This window comes from Phyllosticta citribraziliensis (genome assembly GCF_038025025.1).
Source record: "Phyllosticta citribraziliensis strain CPC 17464 chromosome Unknown J3D65scaffold_1, whole genome shotgun sequence".
NCBI classification, from domain to species: Eukaryota; Fungi; Ascomycota; class Dothideomycetes; order Botryosphaeriales; family Phyllostictaceae; genus Phyllosticta; species Phyllosticta citribraziliensis.
Window position 1 is genome coordinate 864,776 of NW_027117338.1, and position 23,670 is coordinate 888,445.

The window sequence follows — 23,670 nt, forward strand, 5'->3', positions numbered from 1 at the left end:
CTTTTCTTCAGGCTTCCCAAACGGTGAACTCCCCCGTCTCTAGCGTGCCGAGCGGTAGGCATTGTTCTCCATGATGTGCCCTTGGCAGAGTGGAGATCTACAGCCAAGGGATTCATATTGACGTGGGGGAGTTTAGGGGCGCGATGTGGAGAAGCCATCGAACAAAACCAGGCACGAAGAGCCGATTCGGAGTTTCCGTCGTTCGAAACGCGAGGAGTAACGATGAGCTGTTCGCACTTTTTCCGGAATACCCTCAGCGTACAGGTAGGCAAGCCAGATTTCCGTTGGTGTCCAAGTCTTTCGCAGGTATTGTGCCCAGAACCGATTCCTTTCTTACTGATTCAGTAACGCGGATGATGTAGCAAATCCGAGATCTGAATGGTCACTGGCCAGTGCAGATTGATGACAGGAGTCTCCTGCTGTGCATTGACCACTAAGAATGGTGTCCGCGTTCTGGGGGCTTCTGGGGCTGCTCCACTGAGTAATAGCACGCTAAGCAGGCTATGCCTCCCGCTCAGCAGTCCGCGATCACCCTGAGACAATAGTTGCAAGGCGATGGCCAGCCCGTTCCGCTGTCCGACGCGGCGCCAAGCTCTCGTCCCGCTGATGGTTGCCTCCTTGGACACCTGGTGGTCACCTTCCACATCGTTGCTCATGTGCGTCAACGCTTTGAAACGCTGTTCGTAGAAACAACCGTGACCAGTAAGCTTGATCAGCCACCAGGCTTGCTAGCCGTTTTGGGAGCTCCGAGGTCGATTCGGCTGGGTTGCCGGCTGGGATAGACCCTTTTCCGCTGTGCTTAAAGTTTCGGGGCGCACAAGGCTGAATGCCTCCAACGCACTTGTCTAGGGTCGCTATCCTTGGCAGGAGGGCTCGTTCACACTTGAAGGAACGATGTCCGCAGTCCAGGGGTCCAACTAAGAAAGCGGACTGGCGTTTGCGTTCGAGTTTTGAGAGTTGAACAGAAGCAAGAGGAATCAATGGGTAGCCGAAACTTTGTTTTGTTCCAGCAATGCGAGAGAGGAAATGCAAGAAATGACAGAGCAGTCGACCGAGCTCTTGATTCGTAAGTCGTAACGTGAAACGGAACTATGCCATGCAAGCCATAACGGGGCGCATGGGGACAGCCCGAAAGCCACGCGAGCTTAAAACAATGGAGACGTAATCAGACCTCGGAAGCTGGTCAGAATCTACCATTTCAATTGGACGTTCGAAAAGCGAGCAAGTTGTGCGCTGGTCTAAGCACCCTTTCCACACGGGGTTATTCCAGGCTGGAGTCCATCGAGACAGGTAGCTGCAGCAGTATCAGCTTCCGCTCATGATGCAACCAGACGGTTCCACTTCAGGATGCGAGCTCCATATGGAGAAGGCCGCAAATGCAAGTGCAGCCCAAGACGCCCGGGTTTTGCGAATCTCAAATCCAAATACCTAGCGTCAAGAAAAGGCCAAGGCCTTGACTGTTCGGAAGATTCCTGGCCTGCCCGTCCGCTCTGACAAGCTTCTGGAAGTCGGCTCCTGGAAATCTTTGCGATGAGGGAACCACGACTCGACAGAAATGGCTTTCTCGGCAGCTCCACTGAACCATAGTATATCACTGATGTTGTAGGCCTAGGCAAGATGCATAAGAATTTTTCCGTGGATCCAACCTGACAACAGACCGCGAACTTCGCGGCCAGTCGCTCCAACTGCGGCCTTTTGTCAGGAATGATGTGCCTAGATCTCGAGCTGCCTGTTCAAGAGGGAAGTTAGCCAAGTTTCTCTCTACGATGCAGGTCGTTCCAGAGCAATCATCCCGGGGTCTTGTGCTTGCTGAATTTGATCAATCTCCTTTTTTTATGCTGACGTTCTTGCCAGACACTTGTTCTCGAAATTGCTGAACTTTTCCAAGAAATCGAAGTCAGCAAACATCTGAAAGCTTCGATGGTTTGATTTGCGACATAGCTTTACAACACAGCCTCGGGCTCAAGAAAATCTTTGGTTCAGGTCTCGCGCGGAGACTTGTGACAGCCAAGTCGGCTCTGAGTCGTGGAGGCGCGTCTCGAGAAATCAGATGTGTTGGCGAGGACGATGCGCCCTATCGCGCGCTGGAGATCTTGATCGAAGGGATGAGATTAAGTCAATGCGAGACCAGTGCTTTCTCCAGAATGGTTCGGGGTCTTTCGGAAAACTCGATCGCTTGGCTTTGCTCTGTCGTAGGTGATGAATCAAACTTCGAAGTCTTGAGCATGAAGGTTGCAGTTTTTGCTGAAAGTTTGACTGGGGATAAGGAGAGAATGTCGCCCTGTCTTCAGGCCATCCGTATCCTTTGGCATGAATGAATTATCAAGAAGTGTCGTGCCTGCAGTCTCAGTGTAGCTGGGTTGGGTGGACCCAAAAATGTACATTGGTTCTTGAAAATATTTACCGTTGTCCACCGTCGCCTTTGGATCATGTCCTTCCAAAGACAAAAACGCTCTTTCCATTCCTGAACCCTTCGAGCGTGCCCTGCACTGCCTTCACCAAAGTGTCTTGCTTCGTCTCCCACTCCCATTCGACCTCGTCCACAGGCGTGTCTTTGAATTTTCCTTGGCGTATCAAGTCCAGGACATGGTTCACAGCCTTCTTCCTGTCTTCTGGATGGTCCTTGCCCCACTTGCTTACCCAGAATCCATCAAAGTGGATGTCTTTGAAGATGAGCAAGCCGGTCGGAAGCTGCACTGGCTGCTTGGACATTGCGCCGTACGTGACGAGGTGACCCGATGGACTCAAGAGCTTCGAAAGTGCAGTGGCTGAGTTACCCCCCACGCAGTTGAGGGCAAGCGGTAGGCGTTCACGGCCGCCATTTGTCCATTCTTTCACGCGCTGACCAAAGCCGCGCTCCAACAGCTCTGCTTCGGTAACTACGATGTCGGCGCCCAAATCTTTCAATTCGTGCTTCAACTTTTCCGTCTGTGCCTGATCAGGTCGGTCTCGGACTACATTGATGCTCTTGTATCCCCACAGCTTGCCGAGTTGGATCGCTGCACGCCCAACGCCGGAGTTGGCGCCGTTCTGCACGAACCAGTCGCCCTCTTTCATTTCGGCGAATCCGGTCAACATTCGGTACGCGGTACACGGATTGATGCTCACAGTGCCGACTTGGATAGGTGTCAACCCATCATGATTGTCGATCTTGACAAGGTTGCTGGCATCCGTCTGAGCGTGCGTGCGCCAGGTCCCAAATCCTGGTTGCTTCATGATGACCCAGTCTCCTTTCGCGACGCCTTTTACTCCGGTGCCAGCGGCGATGACTTCGGCGACTCCCTCGTTACCACCCACAGCGATTGGGTTTGGTGTGCTCATGGTGGTGGTGAAGGTCGGCTTGGATGGGTATACGCCTTGGATTTGGTTGATGTCGGCTGGATTGATCGGAGAGGCGAGGAAACGGAGGGTAAGTGCATCGCCATGTGCGGGGGATATCGAGTGAGTGTGTAGGCTTAGAACGTTTTCGGGCTCGCCATAATCTTTGAAGACGAGGGCTCGGGCTTGCTCGTAGCCGTATGCGGAGATGCGACGAATCTGCGAAACGGCGGGGTGACCGAAGGCGCGAGCGGGAGAAGCGAAAGGCCTTGCGGCCGTCGAGAGAATCCGGGTCGATGCCATAGTCACTTGAGTCTGAGGAGTGGCTGTTGTGGAAGAAGCAAGCGTGAAAGTTCGCGGGGCTTGAGGTGTTTGGAATTTGTGGTCAGAGCTTCAGCCCGACGTCATACCAAGGTTGGCGGGCCGTCGGCTTCGGCCAACGGGAAGTCGATATTAACCAAACCCAGTCTACTTTGTTCTTCTCAAAACCCAGACCTTTAGATCTTCTTATGACAATTCATCGACCGGCTCATTCCTCGTCCACCCAAGCTGCACCGTCTTCAAAAACTTTTTCAGGCCCTGAAAACGAAAACCATTCCTCCTCCGTCAACACTCTCGTCACATTTCCAGCCTTCCGGCCTTCCAGATCCCACCCAGGCCCGAAATCGTCGAACTCGGCCATGAAAGTCACTGCATCGACACGCGGTTCCGACGAACTCCACGCCGTGTAGCCCTCCGCTCGTATCGCCTCGCTCAAATATGTCTGCGCAAAGATGGAACGATGAAGACTGTTCCAAGGCCGGCCCAGGCTGCATTTGCCCTTGATATCGGCTGCGATGGAGGTGTTTGCGGGTACGACGGATGACGCGTGCACGTAGACGCCGTACTTGTTTGGCGTCGTCGTGTTTGTGCCCTTCCACGCCGTGATGCCGCCACCGCAGCCGCGCAACAGCAGCGTCGAATTCTCGATCCATGGGGTTCCGAAGCCGTACAGAAAGTCCGTCTGTCCGGCGATAACACATTGGTGGAAATAGGCATTTCCTCGCTTGCCGACGTAAACAGTGTCCTGGTAGCTGAAGAAGCGTGTGTAGTAAAAGGCCGCGTTGGCATAGCTGACACCTACTGCCAGGCTTGGTCCCGCTGAATAAGGAAGGTAGTCGTTGGTAAAGTCGAGGTTGTAAGCACGAAAGTCAGACGTGCCAAATGAGATATTCGCGGGAACGGCGTATCCCGTTGGACCCGACCCGGTGAGGCTGCTTTCGAGGGTAGGTGCACTGAGGTATAGGCATTATCGAACGTGTTGACATCGTTGCCGGTTGCCTCGTGCCAGATCACGCTCACGGTGTTAGAGGAGGCATTGAGCGGAGATTCGGTTTGGCCAAGCAGATTCAATGGACCGGGGCGAGTAATGTTGAGCTGTTCCTCATATACACCCGGGAGAATCAGAATTGTGGCAGAGGAGTTGTCGCGAGGAAGAGAGAGTATTGCAGACTGGATGCTGGTAAAAGAGGAAGTGTTGGTGGCGTTTGTGCCAACGAGCAGCGTTCCCAAAGGACAGCCTTGGAGAGGATCGGTGGTGGATGCTTGACATTCGGTGCGGTTGAATGGTAATGATGTTGCATGTGAGGCACGAACAAGGAGTGTCGCAGTGAAGCTAATCAACAAGCTTCGATTTAAGCTTGATTTGAAGACAGACATGACGATCGTGACAATGCCAGAAATGCATACACGAGAGACAAGCTTTTTGGCCTGAGCATGTCCCTGACGGCCAGCTTTTACACATTTCAGGACTCCGAGGCATGACATATACGAACAGGGGGCCTGACAGTCACACGGAACAAATTTCAACTTCCAAAGCTGCAGACTTGACCAGTACCTCCGTCGTAAAAAGGAAATAGAAAATTGCGGGGATGAGGGGGTTGGAATGCGGGACGTGGAGAAGCAGGGATTGTTCCGTCAATCGGAACGGGCCTCGCGTATGCTCAGAGTGGTTCGTTGGTGGATCTGCCCCTTTAGGGTAGGCCTCCATCCACACAACTCCTTTCCTGTCGATTCAGTCATTCAGGCTGCTTTGAAGGCTTGCTGCAAATATCCGCAACAGACACAAGGAGGGATGGGAAGAACGAACACAATCAATGAACAAGACTGGCATTTCCCGCCTTCAACCATTGTTTGGAGATAGATGTGAAGGGCAGACAGCGTTCTACAAGAAGCGGACAGGCAGTAGTCAAGGACGAGAGTGTAAAATTGTAGATTGTAGTAGTACCTTCTCATTTGATCCACCATCTGTTTAAATCAACCTTTGTGCCGCTCCAATTTCCAAATCAGAGTCGACCCATCGTCAGTCACTTTTGCTGGTACTTCTCGCCCGTCGCAGTCTTGACAGCCGGCCTCTCCGCGATTCGATCAATCCACTTGAGCAAGTGCGGGAACTGCTCCACATCCTTCTTCTCCAGGCCGCTAAACTCCCAACCCGAGACCCACGGCCACGTTCCAATGTCAGCGACACTGTACTTGCCCTTGCCGTTGCCAGCGAGGTAGTCCCGTGGCTCGCCGCTGTACTTGCCCGAGAGCTGGATTTCCAGCACTCCATAGACGCGCAGAGTCTCGTTGCGGAACCTCTCGATCGCGTACGGAATCTTCTCCTTGGCAAATTTGCCAAAGTGGTTCAGCTGCCCTTGGTACGGCGCACCGCTTCCGTGCCAGAAGAAGAGCCACTGCAGCGCTTGGCTGCGCTCGAGTTCGTCCTTGAAGCCGAAGACGTCGTCTTTGTCGGCGAACTTGAGAAGGTAGAGCAGCTCGGCCGAGGTTTCCATGACGGGAAAGGGCGGGTTCTTGGTGTTATCAATCAAGATGGGGATTCTTCCATTTGGATCCAGGCGCAGGAACCAGTCCTTCTTTTGCTCATTGGTCATGATGTTGATGAGTGTGGTCGTCCATGTCGTGCCGTAGATGAGAGCGAGTTCTTCGAGCATGATTTGCACCTTTTTTCCATTGGGTGTGCTCTGAGTGACGAGATGAAGCCCTTTGGCATTCTTGACCTCCGCCGGTGTCTCGTCTGTGTAGAGATGATGAGCCATGTTGGAAAGCGTTGGAGCTGTCGAGTATGTTCGGACACGTCGAGAGCTCAGCGTAACAAAGCCAATGTTAGGGCAGTTGACAAGTTTGTGAGGACGAAAAACGTGGGATGATGTTGAGAATCTGGTGATTTGTCGAAGAGGGGTGGATCGAATGGACATCGTCTGAGAAGGAGGGATGGTGTTTTTTGTACAGTAGCTAGCTGCACATAGGTAAGCCCTTCAGCTACCCCTCATGCATGACGCAAGGACCCTCAGGTCGGACGTCAGATTCGTGCCCCACCATTTCTAAGCGCGCATGCTAAATTCCGGAGCTCGCTGTTGCTGGCGGCGGAAGTGATGGATTTGTAAGAAACCTAATGGCGCACGCGCGCCATCACCACATTGTCCATTCCGCTTCGGCGCTAAACCTTGTTGGGCCTCCGTGGACCACCGACCGTCGACACCTTCGGCCAATGTTGACCCCGCCTTCCGCTTACAATATATTCTCTTTCACTTTACGATTCACAACTTGCAGTTTCAACGGCGGCGGGTCATGATGCTCCGAGTTCTGCAACAGATTGGATTGATCATCCACGATTTTGAGAGATAAACTCTTTCATGCTTTCTTTGACAGCTTCGTTCTCGACCACTAAGGAATGCTGGCTCGAAGACAGTCCTGAAAATCCATTTCATCGCCCTCCAATGGTAATTATGCTTGCGGTGACTCTGTTGCTTCCCGCTTTACCTTTCAATGGTCCGCCACCAGCCACCAATATCTTTGACGGATCCCGCAGAACAATAAGACTGCGCGAATATGATGCAGGCTCTGGGCATGATATTTTGGTCCATGGCCCCGAAGCGTCCGGCCTTGTATTGATGAAGAGTTCGGAGAAGTCACCGGCGCTGACTACAACTGTTCCGCTCTGTCCTCCAGCTGGGGTCCACACGACGTAAGGCGATGATGTAGGGACAGTACCGTCAGTCGCCTTGAGGACTCGACCTTCAGCAGCGTTGAAGTTGAGCGGATCTCTGGAGACGCGGTAGTAGACGGCAAAAGGCGCTTCTCGGGCGCCAAAGAACTCGTAAGTCAGGATGTAGTCACCGCTCGGTAACTTGGCAATTGTGGTCATGCCAGGGCGCCACTCATAGGTGTCGTAGGCAATGTCGTTGACGGGTGGGCTCCAGCTGAGGAGGTCGCGAGAGACGGAGTGGACTAGCTTTTGTCCATGGGCGGGGTCGCGTTGATCTGTGTAGTAGCACACTAGTTGGCCCTCGTAATCAACGAAGAATGGTTCCCAGACAGGCGTTTCTCCATTCGTTGGAAAGGACCGGCCCCCCTCCGCTACTGTCGAGACGTGGGTCCAAGTTTTCCTGTTGTGCTTCAGAAGATGACTTTGCTTGTCATCCGAGACCACCTACGCTTGATCGGTACTTGCAAAAATCTCAATTTTCGTTCGTGAGCTGTCGGGAGGCACCGCATCTCCTGCGACCAGGATCGTTCCGGCTGGAAATCTCCCAACTTGTCTTGGAAGTTTGTACATCGTAGGCTGGTAGCGCAGGCCCCACCGATTCACAGTATCCTCGACCCTAGACAGTTCCTGCCAACTCTTGTTCTCGTCCGTTGAACGAAAGACTGGAAAGTAGACAGGCTCCGGGCCATGGTTCTCCCAAGTTGCCAAGAGGCTGTTGTCGTCGAGAAGAAGGGCTCTGGCGTAGCATGTGCCCGGATCTCTGTAGCTTGGTGGCGATTGAAAGACGGTGACGCAATCCACGCAGTAAAAGAGCGTCGCCAAAATTACCACTGAAAAAGAGCATGACCGGAAAGGCATTTTTGTTGCAAATAATTGTGACGAGAACGAGAAAAAGGTTTACCAGCGGAACAACCACGGCTGCGAGATGTTGATGAATTTCTATTCCTTCGTTAAAGCAAGAGACCAATGCCAAGATAAGCGACAAGCATCAAGACGCATCCTAGATGCTTGTTTCGTTCAAATGCTGGAGAAATGGGAGGTAATTACCAAACTTTGCTGCTACTGGGCAGTACTGAAGAATTTTGAAGGCGGAGCTGCTGCACCAAGGATTCCAGTAAACCGCCCAGCAAGCCCAGAAAAGTTCTTTTGCTTCCAGTTCCCAGCGTACTGCGGAGTTTCCATAGCCACAGGCCGCCGAGCCGATGGCGATGGCCGTTGCTGCATCATCTCTCGGCCTGATGAAAACTTGAGGCTTCGTACACTTCTGAGGCTGCGTCTCGCTGGACCTTCATTCACTTCAAAGATTTGCGACTGCTTCCAGAGGGAATGATGAGAATGCTCCGTTTGTCCAGCATTTGTCTCATGATACACATGCCGCAGCTCATGCCGGGCAAGAGACTGGGATGGAGAGATTCGCTTTTGCGAATTTTCGATCAAGACCCTGAAGGGTCTTGGATGATGGGCTCATTTTGTCTCGAAATCCACACAGGGAGCACAGATCGGCAAGTCGGTGGATGTCGAGCCCCAAGGAACGGACCAGAGGGCAAAGAGATAGATGGAGCGAGGATGTGGTTGGAAGAACCTAGCGTGCCTTCCTGTCATGCCGCGGGCGGCACGCGGTACGCGTCGGCTAAAACGCGGCAGTCTACTGTAGCCTAGATCGAATGAGGTCATCATCCACGGCGAGCGAAATGCTCGCCCGACTTAACACTCACGCACCTTCACATTGCTTCACTATACAATCCACCATTCGAACCTCTACAGCCCGCAGCTGTCAGCTGTTCTTGCCTGTCGCTCTTTTACTCCTCCTCTCCTCCTCCTTCATCAACCTTGCTTCCGCTTGATCTTCTATTCCCTGTCACACCTCAAGCCATCTCCCAGGTACATGCGGCTTGCCACATCCCTCGACCAAAGCCTCCAATACCCTCGTCGCTCTCTCGTGGCTCGCTCCACCTCGTCGTTCAATTCGATTTGTTGACGTCCTCCGATCATTCCCGCCGCCCAACACCAACCGTCATCATGTCTGAGCCGCTGAGCGGCGACGGCGATATGGCCGCCACTCCTACTTCGCCTCCTACTTCGCTATCGAAGCCCTCTGTTGAGGCCGACTCTACCGGATACCAGCCTCCTCAGCAATTGGACAAGGGCAAGGCTCGTGCACAGAACTCTCCCGAGCCGGAACAGACAGGCCTCGCCAGCGATGACGAAGACGCCAATGAGACAGGATTGCAGTTTCTTTCCAAGATGCGCAACCAAGACGACTTGGAGCGTGATATCGGCCGCGATGCAGACAAGTTGTTGATCGACCAAGCCGATGAGCGCGACAACAAGCGCATGAATAAAGCATTGGAGGAAAAGGAGCACTGTGTCGCGCAAATGAGACAGCTGGAGGAGAAGCTGCGAGGATTGGGGGGATTCACAGTCATGAACAAGTTGCGGGAGAAGATGAAAGAGATGGTGGAACGATTTAACAGTCTCAACCAGGATATCGTGCAGATCGAGGGTCGCATTGCCGAAAGACACCAGGTTGACAATGCCGATGCGCTGGAAGTGGGTGGGAATAAACAACAGGCTGGAGAATCTCGCCGAGATTTCCTCATTCGCACCGGCAAGATTACGCCTTTCTCTCGCATGCCGCTGGTTGGTGGGGAGGTTTCTGGTCTGGGCGAAATCATGATGGATGCGGAGACAGAGCTCGCTTCCGAAGGTCATGACAAAGCGGCAAATCAGGCTCCGGTCTCCCATCGCAATTTGACCAAACCAGGCTTCAAGTCCGAGGTCCAAGATGGCCGATCCAAAAGTACAATCGCCAGAGATGCTCCAGCCAGCGTGTCCGAAGCTCCTGAAGCTCCTAGCCCCAGTGACGCCGGCTCTGACGAGGCTTATGAGCCCGACCTCGATGATAAACAGCTTGCCGCTCTGGGCGAATGCGAGGATGAAGATGAAGACGACGGAATTGAAGACGACGAGTACGATATGACAACGCCTGGTCGCAAGAAGCGCACCCGCCAGCCCAAGTCCACTGGAAGTCGGAAGAAGGCTAGGATTGACCCCGAGGATTTGGATGAAGATGATGACACAGACATGGCCGGTGTTGACGACGGCGATGAAGATGTCTACCAGGCTCGTCTGCGCAAGTGGGTAAAACTGCGAAGCGAAGCTCGGCGCCAGGAACAGGAGCGTCGAGGCCTTCCCAAGGATCCGGAGAATGAGGAAGAATGGACTCTCCCTCACCCGACTATTCCCGACGAAGTACTTGGTGGAGACCTCAAAGTCCCTGGTGACATTTACCAGTCGTTGTTCGACTACCAAAAGACTGGCGTCCAATGGCTTTATGAACTCTACGGCCGGAATGTTGGAGGCATAATCGGTGATGAAATGGGCTTGGGTAAAACCATACAGCTCATTTCTTTTCTCGCCGCGCTCCACTACTCCAAGAAACTCACCAAGCCCGTCATCGTCATTTGTCCCGCGACTGTCATGAAGCAGTGGGTCAATGAATTCCATCAGTGGTGGCCAGCTCTCCGCGTTTCAATCCTGCACGCATCTGGCAGCGGCATGATCGACATGAAGCGCGAAACGCAGGTGGAGCGAAGTCTGGATGCGCGCCCCAATGGCACCAGGAGAACTCGTCTGACGAAAGCTGAGAAGGCCATCCAGTCTCTCGTCGACAAGGTTGAGACCGACGGACATGTGCTCGTCACTACGTACTCTGGCCTCCAGCAGTACGCGCAATTCCTCTTGCCGGTCCAGTGGGGCTATGCTGTCTTGGACGAGGGACACAAGATTCGCAATCCTAATGCCCGTATCACAATTTTCTGTAAAGAATTGCAGACGGCAAACCGGATGATTTTGTCTGGCACTCCCATGCAGAACAACCTGACTGAACTTTGGTCACTTTTTGATTTTGTGTTTCCTATGCGCCTGGGCACACTTGTCGACTTTCGCAATTCTTTCGAGGTTCCCATCAAGACTGGAGGGTACGCCAACGCGTCCAATTTCCAAGTCGAGACAGCCAGGCGCTGCGCTGAGGTTCTCAAGGAAATGATCAGCGGATATCTCCTTCAACGCTTCAAGGTCGACGTGGCAGCCGACTTGCCGAAGAAGACGGAGCGTGTTCTCTTCTGTCGTTTGACAAAGATTCAGCGGGAAAAGTACGAGGAGTTCCTGGATTCCAACGACGTGAAGTCAATCTTCAATGGCAAGCGACAGGCGCTGTACGGCATTGACATTCTGAGAAAAATCACCAACCATCCCGACCTGACTGATCACAAGATTATTGAGAAGGTGTCAGACCCCAAGTACGGAAGTGGATCCAAGTCTGGAAAGATGCAGGTTGTCAAGGAGCTTCTGCAAATGTGGAGCAGGCGCGGGCACAAGACGTTGCTCTTCGCGCAGCACCGCATCATGCTGGATATCCTCGAAAAGTTTGTGCGCAAGATGGACAACATCAACTTCTTGCGGATGGATGGAACAACGGCCATCAAGGATCGTCAGGATATGGTTGACCGGTTCAACAATGATGCTGACATGCATGTATTCTTGCTCACGACCAAAGTCGGCGGTCTAGGCGTCAATCTCACAGGTGCGGATCGTGTCATCATTTACGATCCTGACTGGAATCCATCGACAGACCTTCAGGCTCGAGAGCGCGCCTGGCGCCTTGGACAGAAGCGCGAAGTGGAAATTTATCGCCTGATGACCGCTGGAACGATTGAAGAGAAGATTTACCACCGCCAGATCTTCAAGCAATTCCTCAGCAACAAGATCCTCAAGGACCCCACGCAGCGCCAGACTTTTGATATGAGGGACCTCTACGACCTCTTTTCTCTTGGGGACACCAGCGGTGGCGAGACTGAGACATCTTCTCTGTTCAAGGGCGCCGAAACTCGCTTGTCTCCCGCTGCGGCTGGTGGCGATGGCAAGCCTGGTGCGGAAGAGCTGCAAGCAATGGGCAACATCTACGGCATTGCCCGCGGTGAAAACTTCTATGAAGGTCCTGAAGGCGAAACTGGTGCATCTAGCAACACAGCCGAAGGTAGCAACGATGCCAGACAGCCCGAGGGCGCGACCAAGGACGAGCGCCTCCTCAACACCATTTTCGCTCGCAGCGGCGTCTCAAGCTCGCTCAATCACGATTCCATCATTGGTGGCAACTCCAAGCTAGGTGCTGAACCCAACATCATCGCCCGAGAGGCAAAGAAGATTGCCGACGAAGCGGCTCGTGAACTGCAGCGTGCCCGTGACGCCGCGCCCAGGGTGCCCATTGGCACTGTGACCTGGACCGGGGAGTATGGCACGGCAGGCCGTCCAGCGTCGCCTCCGCCGTTCCGTCAAGCCGTTGGCATGCAGCGCAATCGCAACGGCAGCGCCGCCCTCTCTTCACCAGCCTCATCTCGCGCCGGCACACCTGTTGCCAGGGCCTCATCGACGCGCCGAGGCACCCCCCTATCCACCAACGCTGCGCCGGCAGCAAACAACGCCAATCTCCTCCATGGCGATGAGCTTGCGGCAGCCATCAAGGCATACCTAGCGTCTAAGCCTAATGGACTCGCCCTGTCAAAGGACCTGACGCTGCACTTCAAGGCACAGGCCGACACGCGCGAGTTCCGCGCCGCACTTGAGGCTGTTGCGGTGTTTGAGCGCGACCACCGTGGACAAGAGGGCCGCGGCAAGTGGATGGATCGCGAGGAGTGGGAGCGCCGGCAGCAGCGGGCTGACGCCAGGGAGCGCAAGAGGAGGGCCAGAGTGGAGATGGGCGCGGGCAGGGGCCGCATCAGGCGTGGTTGAACGTTATGAGGACGCGCCGGTGTCCCCTCTCTTTTGAGTCGGCGCCGAGTTGGGTGGTGGGTTGTTGGTGCTTCTTCTTCTCTTCCCTTTCTTCTCTTGCGAACAGAGGCATTCACACGGCGTACTACAAAACGGTATAGGGTGGGCAGACATTTTGCCTTGACGGCAGCAAGCAAGGAGCATGGTGTTCGGAACGACTGAATGGGTTTTGCTTCTCTTTTTGCATGTTGTGCGACAGCGGAGCCGGCTGTGGTGGTGGTGGTTAGCATGACGGTGGCAGTGCACCTTTTCCCTTGCTCTCTCTTTTGGCCTTTCTCCCCTTTCTTCTTCAGGAGGATGGCTGGCTATCCAGGTTAGGCTTTACGATCGATGCGATGATGATAGATACCCCAGAGGACGGATGGCACAGGGGTGCGATTGATACCCTCCTCTTTGCTTTACAATCAGTTTAATCAAAACCCGACTTCTCAATTTCTTGACTTGATGCTGCACCGACGTTTCAAAGTCCACGATGACAGTAGGCACCACCACAGCGGTTGTCGAAGGAAATGAAACCTTCTGGCAACATGAGTGCGTCTGTGGAGCATTCGTTTACTACTACGGCTATGGCTAAGGAGCATTCATTTACTACTACAGCTGTGCCCAACGAGCATCCATGCTTTGCTACAGTCACATTTAGGAAGCGGTCATTCAGTGACGCAGCTAGACCCAGGGAGTCTCATTCCTCCTGACGCCCGCTGAGCCACTGCGGACGTGAAAGTCTGAGGGTGACTCCATGAGGCGGGGAAAGACACCTGCTTGGTTAAATCGGAATATGCAGGTCCACTGGCAGATGACGGGAGCGGGCTTTCAGCACATGTGCACAAGACGGGACTCAGCGACTGCTTCGAGATTTTCATTTTAGACTTGTTGTCCTCCTCAGCGTATCCTAGCAAGTTGCACAGGTCGTCGGACCAGGCTTGACTGACGTTGGCTGAACCCTCGAGTCTGACGCGCACAACACGTGCGCGCCAGACAGCAGGGACGAAATGAAAATATCTATTACACACATCTGTAGTGTTGTATTGAGGAAAAAAGAAGAAATTAGTGGGAAGAACAACCTGCCCATTACCTCCTAGCCATCTATCAGAGAGCAAGTCGCGTTGGGTGAAAGGTTGTTGTGAAGCGCGTGCTGAGAGAGATCTTGTAGTTTTGAAGCCTCCTTCTGCAGTGCTGGCAAATGGGAATTTGGAGAAGAAGAATGCCGTCATGTCATGTGGTCCCACGTGCAATGCGAGAAGCCAGAGTGTCTGCCACTATGCACACCCTGCACCGCCAGAGGTGACCGAGTCGTGAACGTGGCGGACACCGCACAGGAGCGCGGATTTGTCCAAACGGAGTCGCGACTCGGTAGAGCAACTATTCCACGCAATAGAGTGGATGGCGCCCAGTGGGCTGGGGACTCTTAAGCCTCCTTGACTGCATACTTCCTGCGGAACATGTCGTCGATTTCGGTCAGGTAGTAGGTACCGGGGAACAGAGTGTCGACGGCGCCCTGAGGAGAGAAGCTCTTCTTCAGGTGGGCGTGCTCACGGAGAGCGCACATCTGTTTCGTAAATTAGCGCCAAGCCGAACAAAAGGAATACAATTTCCAAATACCTCGTCGTAAACCTGGGGAGGAACAACGCGACGCGAGTCCAGGCGCTTCTGAAGGTCAACGTTCTCGGCGAGCTCCTTGACGCTGCCCTTGACCTTGATCGACAGCATCGAGGCAGCGAGACCACTGCCGTAGGAGAAGATGCCAATGCGCTTGCCCTCGAGCTCCTCGGCAGCGACGTTGGAGATGAGAGAGATCAGACCACCCCAAACGCTACCGCAGTACATGTTACCACACATGGTAGGGACCTGGACGCTGGGCTGGACGCGAGAGGCGAAGCGCTTCTTGGTCTAATTGACAATTAGCATGCGCAAACGTGAGCGCGCAAAGCACGAAAACTTACCAGGGCCATAAAAGTCTTCTCGACAGTCTTGTCGGAAATGGAAGCGGCGTAGTCAAGGTTGAGAAGCTCACGAGGAACCTCAGCAAAGATGGGGTTCTCAGGGTTCTTCAAGTAGTCGTTGTACAGCAGGCGGGCGTACGACTTGCTCACGAGCTTGCAAGTGGGAGCGTGGAAAGACATGTAGTCGAAGCGGTCGAGAGGAGTCTCCAGCGGGGCCTTGGCTTCGCCGTTGGTGTGGCCATTAGCCTGGGCCGCAAGCTTCTCCTCGCGGTCGTTGTAGGCCTTGTAGCAGCCGTCAACGGCCTCGGTGTAGCAGCGGATGGAGAAGTGGCCATCGACAACGGGGTACTCGCTGGTGAAGTCGGGCTTGTAAAAGTCGTAGGCGTGCTGCATGTAGGTGCCGCGCAGACCAGGCTCAAAGGCCAGAGGCGCGTCGGGGCCAATCAGCATGGCGACACAACCAGCGCCACCCGTGGGGCGGGCGTTGCCCTTTTTGTAGAGGGCAATGTCGCCAGCGACGACAATGGCGTTGCGGCCATCCCAGGCCGACGACTCTACCCAGTTGATGGCGTTGAAAACGGCGTTGGTGCCGCCGTAGCAAGCATTGACCGTGTCGACACCCTCGATGTTTGTGTTGCCAGAGTCCTGGAAGAGCTGCATGAGGACAGACTTGACCGACTTGGACTTGTCGAGCAGCGTCTCGGTGCCAACCTCGAGGCGACCAATGGACTTGGGGTCAAGCTTGTATTTTTTGAGCAGCGACGAGACGGTGGTCAGAGCAAGCGAGTAGATGTCTGGACAGGCGCGCGAGGTCAGATTTGGCGGTAGAGCGGTGCAGCGTGGGAGCAAACAAACCTTCTCTGTCGTCGCAGAAGCTCATTCTGGTTTGGCCGAGACCAATGGTGTACTTCCCCTGGGCGACGCCATCGAACGTCTCCAGCTCAGCCTGGTCGACGCACTGGCTGGGGAAGTAGAGCTCGAGAGCCTTGATGCCGATGTTTTGAGGAGCCATTGTTAGATTGATTTGGGAGTGAGGAGAGGAGAGGCAGCGTGGGGAGGAGAGAAGGGCGTCTGGTGTCGAGAGAAAAGGTAAGGTAGACGCCGCCGCTACGTTATTTCTTCCGTGCTGGACTGGACTCCACTGCGCCATGGCCGTGGCCGTTGACAAGGGAGGCCCCGCTACGCCCCATACGGCTAGGCCCAGGCACAATTGTTGGCGATAAACTGATAATGCACCGTCACCGCCACACCGCCATCACTTCACTTGTGCAGCAGTCCATATCAACAATTTGCTACTGTACTGTCGCTTCACCCTCTCCATCACCCCAGGCCAGGCGTCGCCTGCAGCTGCCGTCCCACAAGCCACAGCCTCACCTCATCGCCTCCCGCGCCCCGGCCGTCCACTCCACTCCACTCAGTTCAGGTCGCGCGCAGACGTGGCAGCCAGGCGCTGTCATGCATGTCACACGGCCTTTGTACCTCAGCAGGTCGCAGCCACCCACCAAACGTTTCATGTCTGCCCAATTCTGCCCGTATTCTCACCCCAGTTGAGCTGCCTCTTTTGCTGAGAATCGCGGCTCCCGGACCCTCCCGCCCGGCCATCGCAGGGCATCGGCTGGTTCCCGCTCTCCACATCTCGGCTACCGACAATCTACTGATTATCTTATCTCCGCATCACTCCACGCCATCACCCCTCCAGCGTGCCGTGGTACAAATGCTTCCGTTTCATTAGCCTCGCCGCTTTGTTCTTTGCTTGCCATTGTTCGACCACCGCCCGCGACTCGCCTTTTACACCTCGTTGGCGGAAACTCGACCCGGCGTCACACTTCCGCTTGCGTAGACCGAGTTCGACATGCCGTTTCGCTTCAGCCAAGGGGAACGCCTCGCGCCGGCAATCAGTCACGCTCCCATGCCGAAGTCCCTTCTCGAAAACCTGCCGATCTTTCGCGTCTATCAAGAGCTGCGGAAACATGACGATGGATAGGTAACCTCAGGCCTCAAAAGCCATCTATACCGACTCAGGGCAACAGGTGGAATACGAGACCCTGGTCATCTACCCCGCCAAAGAGGACGACATGTTCTCCTGCTGTTGCGTCTCAACCTCTACATGGCCGTGAGCATTTCATATGATGCTCACACGGAACCAGACACATGGCTGCTCCGATTGATTTCCTCCCTGTTGAAACTCCTTCCTATTCGACAGACTATCCAGCAGCTACAGCCCCCGTCTCCGGACTCTCCAAGCCAACATCATGACTTGGGAAAGCGCCACCAGAAACCTACCGCAAGTGTTCGATTCGGGGATCCGGCGAATATCCACCAGAGTCAACAGAGTCAGGACCGTCGGCTTCCGAGCTCCGCCTTGCATCTTGAGATTCTACTTGTGCGCCCTCCCACCTTCCGGGTAAATTCATCTACATCTCACAGGTCTGGAAGTTTGGTAGGTCCTTCTCCAGCCAGATGCTTCTATTCCGTGGCAACCGAGACAGACGTCCAGCAGTCCAACAACACGCCTCCAATCCGCGAGCAACATCCGAGGCCTCGTACCCAATAGCCTCTCGATCAGTCAGTGTCGACATATTCTCGCATGACTTTAGGCTGAACCAAGCCCGTGCCACGAAATGGCGTGAGCTTGTTCATCTTTCCTTTACGTAGCGCAGCAAAGAACCAACAAGACGCTTGCATCTAGACAGGATCCAGTCGCATCGCATGTTTCTCTCCCGCACCGACAGCTGCTCGACGCTGGCTAAAACAAGCAGCCCGCTCCAGACCCCCGTCTCGCCTGTCCTTTTTGCCAAACGCAAGAGCGACAGCGGAGCGCTGCCGTCACCAAAAGATGACTGCAGCACCCAAACCGCGCTAGAGCACCGTGATGGTCGCGCACTCTTGAGACACGCAGCAGCAGCAGCCGCAGCGAACAAGGGGGACTAGGAGGAAGACAGCGCGGAGAGAGGTGAGGTGCTGCGTGCGTCACCAAAGCTGCACGCCACCCAGTCCACCCAACCTTCTTTTCCGCCTCGCGCCAGTCCCTGGAAACCGAATGGTCGGACGAGAGCGCCGCCCACCCGTACCTAGAAATGCGGCGCGCTGCTGCACGTGTCGAGCCTGTAGACGCATACTACTGGGCAAGGTTCATTTGTGGGCAAACGCCATGTTCATCCTCCCCTTGGCTTCGGATTTCCCGCTGTCGCTCTGAGCGATGCAAGTGCACAAAAGTTGAAGAAGACTTTTTGATAGACTCTTGATGCCGACCGCCGACATTGGCAAATCTTGTCTGATGCTCCTGGCAAGCGCTTGTTGACCAACAAGACTAATGTAGACGCACGTTGCCGCCTTGGCCCCGCGCAGCCGTTGAGCGTCGCTCCAGCCTCGAGCTTGACCCATTATCTGTCGGCTCTCTGTAGCCGCGAGCCAGCGACCTATTCTTCTCCCGTCCGTAATTGATCGGCCTCGCTGCCAGCAGGCCAATCAGAGTGCAGCATTTTTGCGGGGGGAATAAACTCAGCTAGAACGGCGACCTAACCATGCATGTACTGTAGATGTAAAGAACAATTGAAAGCAATTTTGTTTTGCAACCCCTGCTGAACTCTTGCATTTGCGTACTTTTCGAGGTCGTGTCAGAAGGATCAATCCGATCTCGCAACCCTCGACGAAACTGGCTCTCTGTAATTGCTCACTCCATCGTACCAAGATCGGCCAAACGCCAAGTCCACAACGTGCTCTCCATCTACTCTGCCCACAGCTCAGTTCCCCTGTGTGTGTCCCACGCATGGACGAATTCGTACTGTGTCCGCAAGACGAGGCTTTGTCGACTTTTGTCGCAGCATTCCTGCTCACATTGCCAGTCGCAAGTCTGCTAGCCAGCCGGCTCATACACTTAAATGTCCGACTACTCTCGTACCTGTTTTGCTGTCCTACCTTTGCCCCTGAAATGCGTGCATCTACTTCTGAGCAACAACAGTTGCCAGGCGACCGGAATGACGGCCATGAACTGACCAAGATCAGTCCAAGCGCAGGCAGACTGGTCGACGTTGTCCTGTAGCGTCGAGTGACTGTTGATGGACTGGCTTAATTAGGGACGTGGTGCCCCGACAGCGTGCTCTCCTCCCCTTCCTCGTTGACCTCCTCACTGTCTCCGTCCTTCTCCACTGCTTGCCGATCGCTGCCTGCTGCGACCCCTCCCGCCCCGAGCAAGCAGGGCTCAATTACGAGAGGGAAAAGGAGGAAGGGGAGAACAGGCAGAGAGAAAGCACGACACATCAAGATACAACCAAAAGACAGATGAATTGGAGTGGTCGCATGATCAAGGCGTCAATGACGTTTGACAGCGCAGATCCGAACGACGCGGGGCCACGCGGTCAGACGGGGATGGTGTGGATCTATTGGGCTGGCGGGGTCGCGTTAGGTAGGTGGATAGGTATTTTTGCCCCATCCATGGAGGATGCGCATACCGAGGGAGTGGTGTGGTGTGGTATGTTTGTGGGTGTCGACTTCTGCCAAAAAGGTGGCTGAGATGCATGTCTGTTGGGTGGGCTGACTTTGTACATGCATTCTCTCATGCGCCTAGACGCGACCGACGGGGCCAATGGATGCTGGGTGGGCGGGAGAGGGCCGTTGCTGCTCTTCGTGTGGCCATCCATGACATGGAAGAAACGTTGAGATGGTTGCTGTCCGCGAGAAAGCGGTGCCACTGGAGCCTCGACCATGTCGCCCGCCCATCAGTCCGGGTCGACGTGACAAGCTTGCAGAGCCTTCTCTGTTTGGACAGGGCCGAGATGATTTGTTGACAGGAGGCACCTTTTGGCGTCCGTAAAGGCGTTTAGTCAACGTCCCATGAGCGACAGGCGCGAGAAAAGAGCGCGTGGTGCTCAGTCTTCACAAGGATGCGAGCGTGCCATGTTCGCAGAACAGCCCTGAGGTTCGGTTGTTCTCCTTATGACGAGATGATGACAACAATAGACGCTTATAGAAATTGTTGTCAGCAGCGGTCGAACAGGGTCGTCTGAACGCTGTGTGCCTGGCCGTCTGTGCTGGAAAAGGCCTGATGTGTGTGGCTTCCAAGCGTGGGTCTCTTGCCATCCCTTTCGACTGCCATGACAGAGACTGAGGGCAGCGACAAGGGTTTGATCGACCTCTTGGACGACAGCGGCGAGCAGCCATCCGACGGGGCCTTGTTGGAGGCTGGAGACCGGGGCGTTTGGCGATAGAGGCGCTACCAGGTGGAACGAACTGTGCGCCTGAAGAATCGGGCGAGCAGCAGGCGAGACGAAATGGCAAGGAGACGGCCGCCACACCGTTATCGAGGGATGACTGCCTTGTTCTAACTGCAAGTGGCCGTCCGTGTGCTCGCAACTATCGACGGGATGTCTGATGAAGGATGAGGGCGCACTGACCGGCAATTTTTTTCATCTTTTCCCTTCACGATGATCTCAAGCTGTGGATTCGGCGCTTTGGTTTTCAAATCCAGTCCGACAATGCCAACGGTGTTAGCAGATTGAGGTGAGGGAAGAGAGAGGAAAACTTGGGCGTAGACAGGCGTCTCGAAGGGTCGTCAGGAAGCTTGCCGACAGGCCGAGTTGAAGTGGTCGCGCACTGACGGGCAGATCCCCAAGGCTTAGCGCTTCCCCACTGGTGGCTTCCTTAACTGGGTTCCTTCAAAAGCTCCCGTCGCCTCTAGGCCAGCGAGGTCCATGCTTCGTGTCGACGGGCAGTGAAGAAATCATCGCTGGCCCCCCATGGTCCCTTGTTTGCCCAGCGCCTTCAACTCAGCATTGAGGAGCGAGCGGCAGAGGATTCACTGCCACGACAGGACTGATGCTCAAAGACCGAGTGGCGTTTGGGATCGCACTCGTGCTCGTGCTCGTGCTCGTCTTCCAAGACCTCGAATCGACTTTGGTACCGTTGACACCCGGAGCAATCCGCCTTTCTGTCCGCAGCTATTTAGCTACCTGCGACACTGCAACTGCCACGAAAATGCGGCGTTCGAATAAAAAAGTCATTTAGGTCTTCAATCCTCGATTAACATTTGGCTTGTACCTATTCCTCCGCCACTCATCCGTGGACGCCTAATGTAGCTTGGCGGTTGATAGTCGTTTGATAGCTACTTGGCCTATAGCTGTGCCTAGGTCGGTATTAAAAGTCCGTTCCCCCGATGGTGCCCATACATCCGTATAGCATTAGGAAATAAACAACAGCCCGACTTTAAGTTTTCGGTATTCCATTGCGCCGTCGCCAATTGTAACTCCGACGTCACCATTTCTTGCCTCAAACGAGGTGCAGGTCGTACCGCAATGATGATCATTCGTCCCCTCCTGTCGACACAAGCCAGTTTTGCCCGATTTGCCTTGGCAAATGACCACGCGCAATGTCGAGTTCTTAATTCGAAGAGGAAGAAATCGACCTATCTTAGCTCTAAGCCATTTCGTAAACACCTCACATACCTCTGATGAGGTCTTACCGGGCCACAGTGGCCCTCTACTTTTACTGCGGAGGTGGAACCTGTATAGTTACGTGACGGCGTTAAGCATATGCTATGTTCCGTCTTCTTGTTCTTCATATACAGAGAGCTTCGTCGAGTTCGTGGCTGAAGTAGCTGATGAATCCACTCGACTGCGCCCCGTTTGGGTTAACACTAACTCTTAAGCGTAGTTTTGCGTTGGCAAGTCGGCGTTTGGTAGACATTATGGACTGTCCACGATCGGGAATACGAGTAGCCTGGATGCATCATCCGCACCGGAGGCTCTGGATGTACCGCAGGTGTCGAACGGGAAAAATAAGAGGAAAGCGTCGGATGTTCCGGACGTGCTGCGCGTCGCCACCGGACATCGCCCACTCAGGACTGCTTTAAAAGTGATTCTCTCGAGCTCTTTCTGAAAATTAGCAGGCCCCTTCCGCCCTTGGACATTAAACCAAAGATTGGGCAATCCCACCTACAAACTCTTTGTGATGTTGTCATTATCACGACTTCCCCTTTTCTTCCTCGCGGCCGTCTCGGTCACAGCTTTTACCTATCAGCCTGCCCCTCAACCAGCTGGATACCCAGATCTTCCGCCCCAGACATGCGCACAACCTCCCCAAAACCTCCCCGACGGTGGGATCTTCCGACCTGCCGAGCAAGGTCCTTGCAAGCAGACCACGATCGACGTTTGTGGGAGCGGGAAGTGCGCCAAAATTGCTGCCAACGGCGGGACGGAGCTTTGTCTGGAACGCTGTGCTGACGAAGGTCCGGGAGACACCAAATGTACCAACCAGGGGCTGCAGAGCTGGAAATATGGTTGCCAGCCCACGTTAGGAGGACCTAGTGTGGACCCGTGGAACGTGGAGTATCCTGGACCGTCTGACAAGAGAGTCGGAGCATGTACGACAAACAAGTAGGTTGAGCACTGCAAGATCCATTGTCCACACAGGCGTATGTTGATTGAATGCAATAGGGACTTTCCGTGTATCCTTACGAGGAATATGAACTACGTACCGTAAAGAAGCAGACTGTCCGACGGTTCTCGGGCGCAAAGAAAATGGAAAATATGGTTTCGAGAAAACATTCATGGATATTCGAAGGGAGATTCGATGATCATTGTGCGATTTGGGCGAGACTTGCGAGGGTCTTGAATCGCCCAAACTGCATTGGAGACTGGTAACAATTGGTGATGTTGATGGAGGCGAAGCCACTCTGTAAGGGGTTCTGAAGTACTCGTTGTCTTTGCCTGGGGGTTTGCCCGAGGATTACTGTGCGTGTGTACTTCACCTCTATTTTTCAACAAATTCGTCTCTTGAAAGCAGCCTGAGGATGTTTGTGAGGCGTGAGAGTACCACTCGGGTAATATGTTTGTTTACTTTGTACAGCTCAGCGCTGTCAGCGAAGAGCCCATGGCAGATGATCCTGGGCACTGAAATTCAAAATCAACCGGCCCGTCTGCAGGTCGGAACGAACCGCACATGGGCTCCATGACCAACGCAAGGTCGTCAAACTGTTAGCGCAGGCAGACAAAATATCCCCGGAAGCGTCATTCTGCTGCTCGAGTCTTCGGCGTCAGCAACTAGACAACGACTTGAATGGCAAATGGCCATTGTTTTCCATTTTATGTCGCCATCCGAGGGTGGAGCAGCGTCGGGCCGGTCCCCAAGCAACGCGACGGGGAAGCAGAGAAGTGGACCCTGTCAGCAGTCAGAAGGTGCGCCAACGCATGGGTCGAGATGAGGGAAGCTGGCAGCGAGGATTCGAACAGGCAGAATACGAAATATACAGGACGAAGCGAGAGCAGCAGGGCAATGAAAGGAAAGAAAATGGAAGCCGGCACGTTAGGCTGAGCCAGTGGCAGAAGGCGGCCGAAAGAGGAGGCCCAAGCCAAGAAGGCCAAGACCGAAGGCTCGGGCGAGGGAACCCACCTCTGAGAATGAAAGCGACGGGACCGGACAGGAGGTGGCCTGGCCCGTACTGGCACGTGATGGCGACTCTCTGTTAAGGTGATTCTTCTGGCGAGTGGATGGGAGCTGGGAGGAATTGGCGCGTTGCAGTGAGCGGAGGGAGTGTCAGTCAAGGATGGTGGCAGACGG

General features: G+C 54.4%; 8 protein-coding genes across 8 annotated transcripts; 3 read left to right on the forward strand and 5 right to left on the reverse strand.

The window, feature by feature from the left end:
* Positions 1 to 2,006: 2,006 nt before the first annotated feature.
* Positions 2,007 to 3,755, reverse strand: J3D65DRAFT_13494 (mitochondrial trans-2-enoyl-CoA reductase). Its single transcript, XM_066793931.1, has one exon. The coding sequence runs from the start codon at positions 3,619 to 3,621 to the stop codon at positions 2,428 to 2,430; it is 1,194 nt and encodes a 397-aa protein (XP_066659529.1). The 5' UTR covers positions 3,622 to 3,755; the 3' UTR covers positions 2,007 to 2,427.
* On the reverse strand, positions 3,725 to 5,016 carry J3D65DRAFT_682438 (pectin lyase fold/virulence factor; the record flags this gene model as incomplete). Its single annotated transcript, XM_066803760.1, has 2 exons — positions 3,725 to 4,592; positions 4,616 to 5,016. The coding sequence occupies 2 exons, from the start codon at positions 5,014 to 5,016 to the stop codon at positions 3,848 to 3,850; spliced, it is 1,146 nt and encodes a 381-aa protein (XP_066659530.1). The 3' UTR covers positions 3,725 to 3,847.
* Positions 5,017 to 5,430: 414 nt separating this feature from the next.
* On the reverse strand, positions 5,431 to 6,556 carry J3D65DRAFT_609128 (glutathione S-transferase). The gene has a single exon (XM_066798655.1). The coding sequence runs from the start codon at positions 6,396 to 6,398 to the stop codon at positions 5,664 to 5,666; it is 735 nt and encodes a 244-aa protein (XP_066659531.1). The 5' UTR covers positions 6,399 to 6,556; the 3' UTR covers positions 5,431 to 5,663.
* A 190-nt stretch (positions 6,557 to 6,746) lies between these two features.
* J3D65DRAFT_13413 (BNR/Asp-box repeat protein) lies at positions 6,747 to 8,440 on the reverse strand. The gene is made up of 2 exons (XM_066793927.1): positions 7,797 to 8,440; positions 6,747 to 7,748 (listed from the first exon to the last, which is right to left on the reverse strand). Exons 1-2 carry the CDS (start codon positions 8,204 to 8,206, stop codon positions 7,067 to 7,069), a joined length of 1,092 nt encoding a protein of 363 aa, XP_066659532.1. The 5' UTR covers positions 8,207 to 8,440; the 3' UTR covers positions 6,747 to 7,066.
* A 612-nt stretch (positions 8,441 to 9,052) lies between these two features.
* Positions 9,053 to 13,624, forward strand: J3D65DRAFT_609132 (DNA repair protein-like protein Rhp26/Rad26). Its single transcript, XM_066798656.1, has one exon. It carries the CDS (start codon positions 9,368 to 9,370, stop codon positions 13,136 to 13,138), a length of 3,771 nt encoding a protein of 1,256 aa, XP_066659533.1. The 5' UTR covers positions 9,053 to 9,367; the 3' UTR covers positions 13,139 to 13,624.
* A 958-nt stretch (positions 13,625 to 14,582) lies between these two features.
* J3D65DRAFT_546063 (erg13, 3-hydroxy-3-methylglutaryl-CoA (HMG-CoA) synthase) lies at positions 14,583 to 16,129 on the reverse strand (the record flags this gene model as incomplete). Its single annotated transcript, XM_066796800.1, has 4 exons — positions 14,583 to 14,723; positions 14,777 to 15,064; positions 15,118 to 15,911; positions 15,973 to 16,129. 4 exons carry the CDS (start codon positions 16,127 to 16,129, stop codon positions 14,583 to 14,585), a joined length of 1,380 nt encoding a protein of 459 aa, XP_066659534.1.
* Positions 16,130 to 21,910: 5,781 nt separating this feature from the next.
* On the forward strand, positions 21,911 to 22,843 carry J3D65DRAFT_13622 (uncharacterized protein). The gene has a single exon (XM_066793940.1). It carries the CDS (start codon positions 22,063 to 22,065, stop codon positions 22,489 to 22,491), a length of 429 nt encoding a protein of 142 aa, XP_066659535.1. The 5' UTR covers positions 21,911 to 22,062; the 3' UTR covers positions 22,492 to 22,843.
* Positions 22,698 to 23,615, forward strand: J3D65DRAFT_13558 (uncharacterized protein). The gene is made up of 2 exons (XM_066793937.1): positions 22,698 to 22,990; positions 23,067 to 23,615. Exons 1-2 carry the CDS (start codon positions 22,904 to 22,906, stop codon positions 23,577 to 23,579), a joined length of 600 nt encoding a protein of 199 aa, XP_066659536.1. The 5' UTR covers positions 22,698 to 22,903; the 3' UTR covers positions 23,580 to 23,615.
* The last annotated feature ends 55 nt before the right edge of the window (positions 23,616 to 23,670 follow it).

Coding starts and splice junctions, on each gene's coding strand:
- J3D65DRAFT_13494 (XM_066793931.1), bottom strand. CDS start 3,621: ATGGCATCGACCCGGATTCTCTCGACGGCCGCAAGGCCTTTCGCTTCT.
- J3D65DRAFT_609128 (XM_066798655.1), bottom strand. CDS start 6,398: ATGGCTCATCATCTCTACACAGACGAGACACCGGCGGAGGTCAAGAAT.
- J3D65DRAFT_13413 (XM_066793927.1), bottom strand. CDS start 8,206: ATGCCTTTCCGGTCATGCTCTTTTTCAGTGGTAATTTTGGCGACGCTC. Junction 7,749..7,796: donor TTTGCAAGTACCGATCAAGC/GTAGGTGGTCTC, acceptor GAAGCACAACAG/GAAAACTTGGACCCACGTCT.
- J3D65DRAFT_609132 (XM_066798656.1), top strand. CDS start 9,368: ATGTCTGAGCCGCTGAGCGGCGACGGCGATATGGCCGCCACTCCTACT.
- J3D65DRAFT_13622 (XM_066793940.1), top strand. CDS start 22,063: ATGTTGTCATTATCACGACTTCCCCTTTTCTTCCTCGCGGCCGTCTCG.
- J3D65DRAFT_13558 (XM_066793937.1), top strand. CDS start 22,904: ATGTTTGTGAGGCGTGAGAGTACCACTCGGGTAATATGTTTGTTTACT. Junction 22,991..23,066: donor CAGCGAAGAGCCCATGGCAG/ATGATCCTGGGC, acceptor GGGCTCCATGAC/CAACGCAAGGTCGTCAAACT.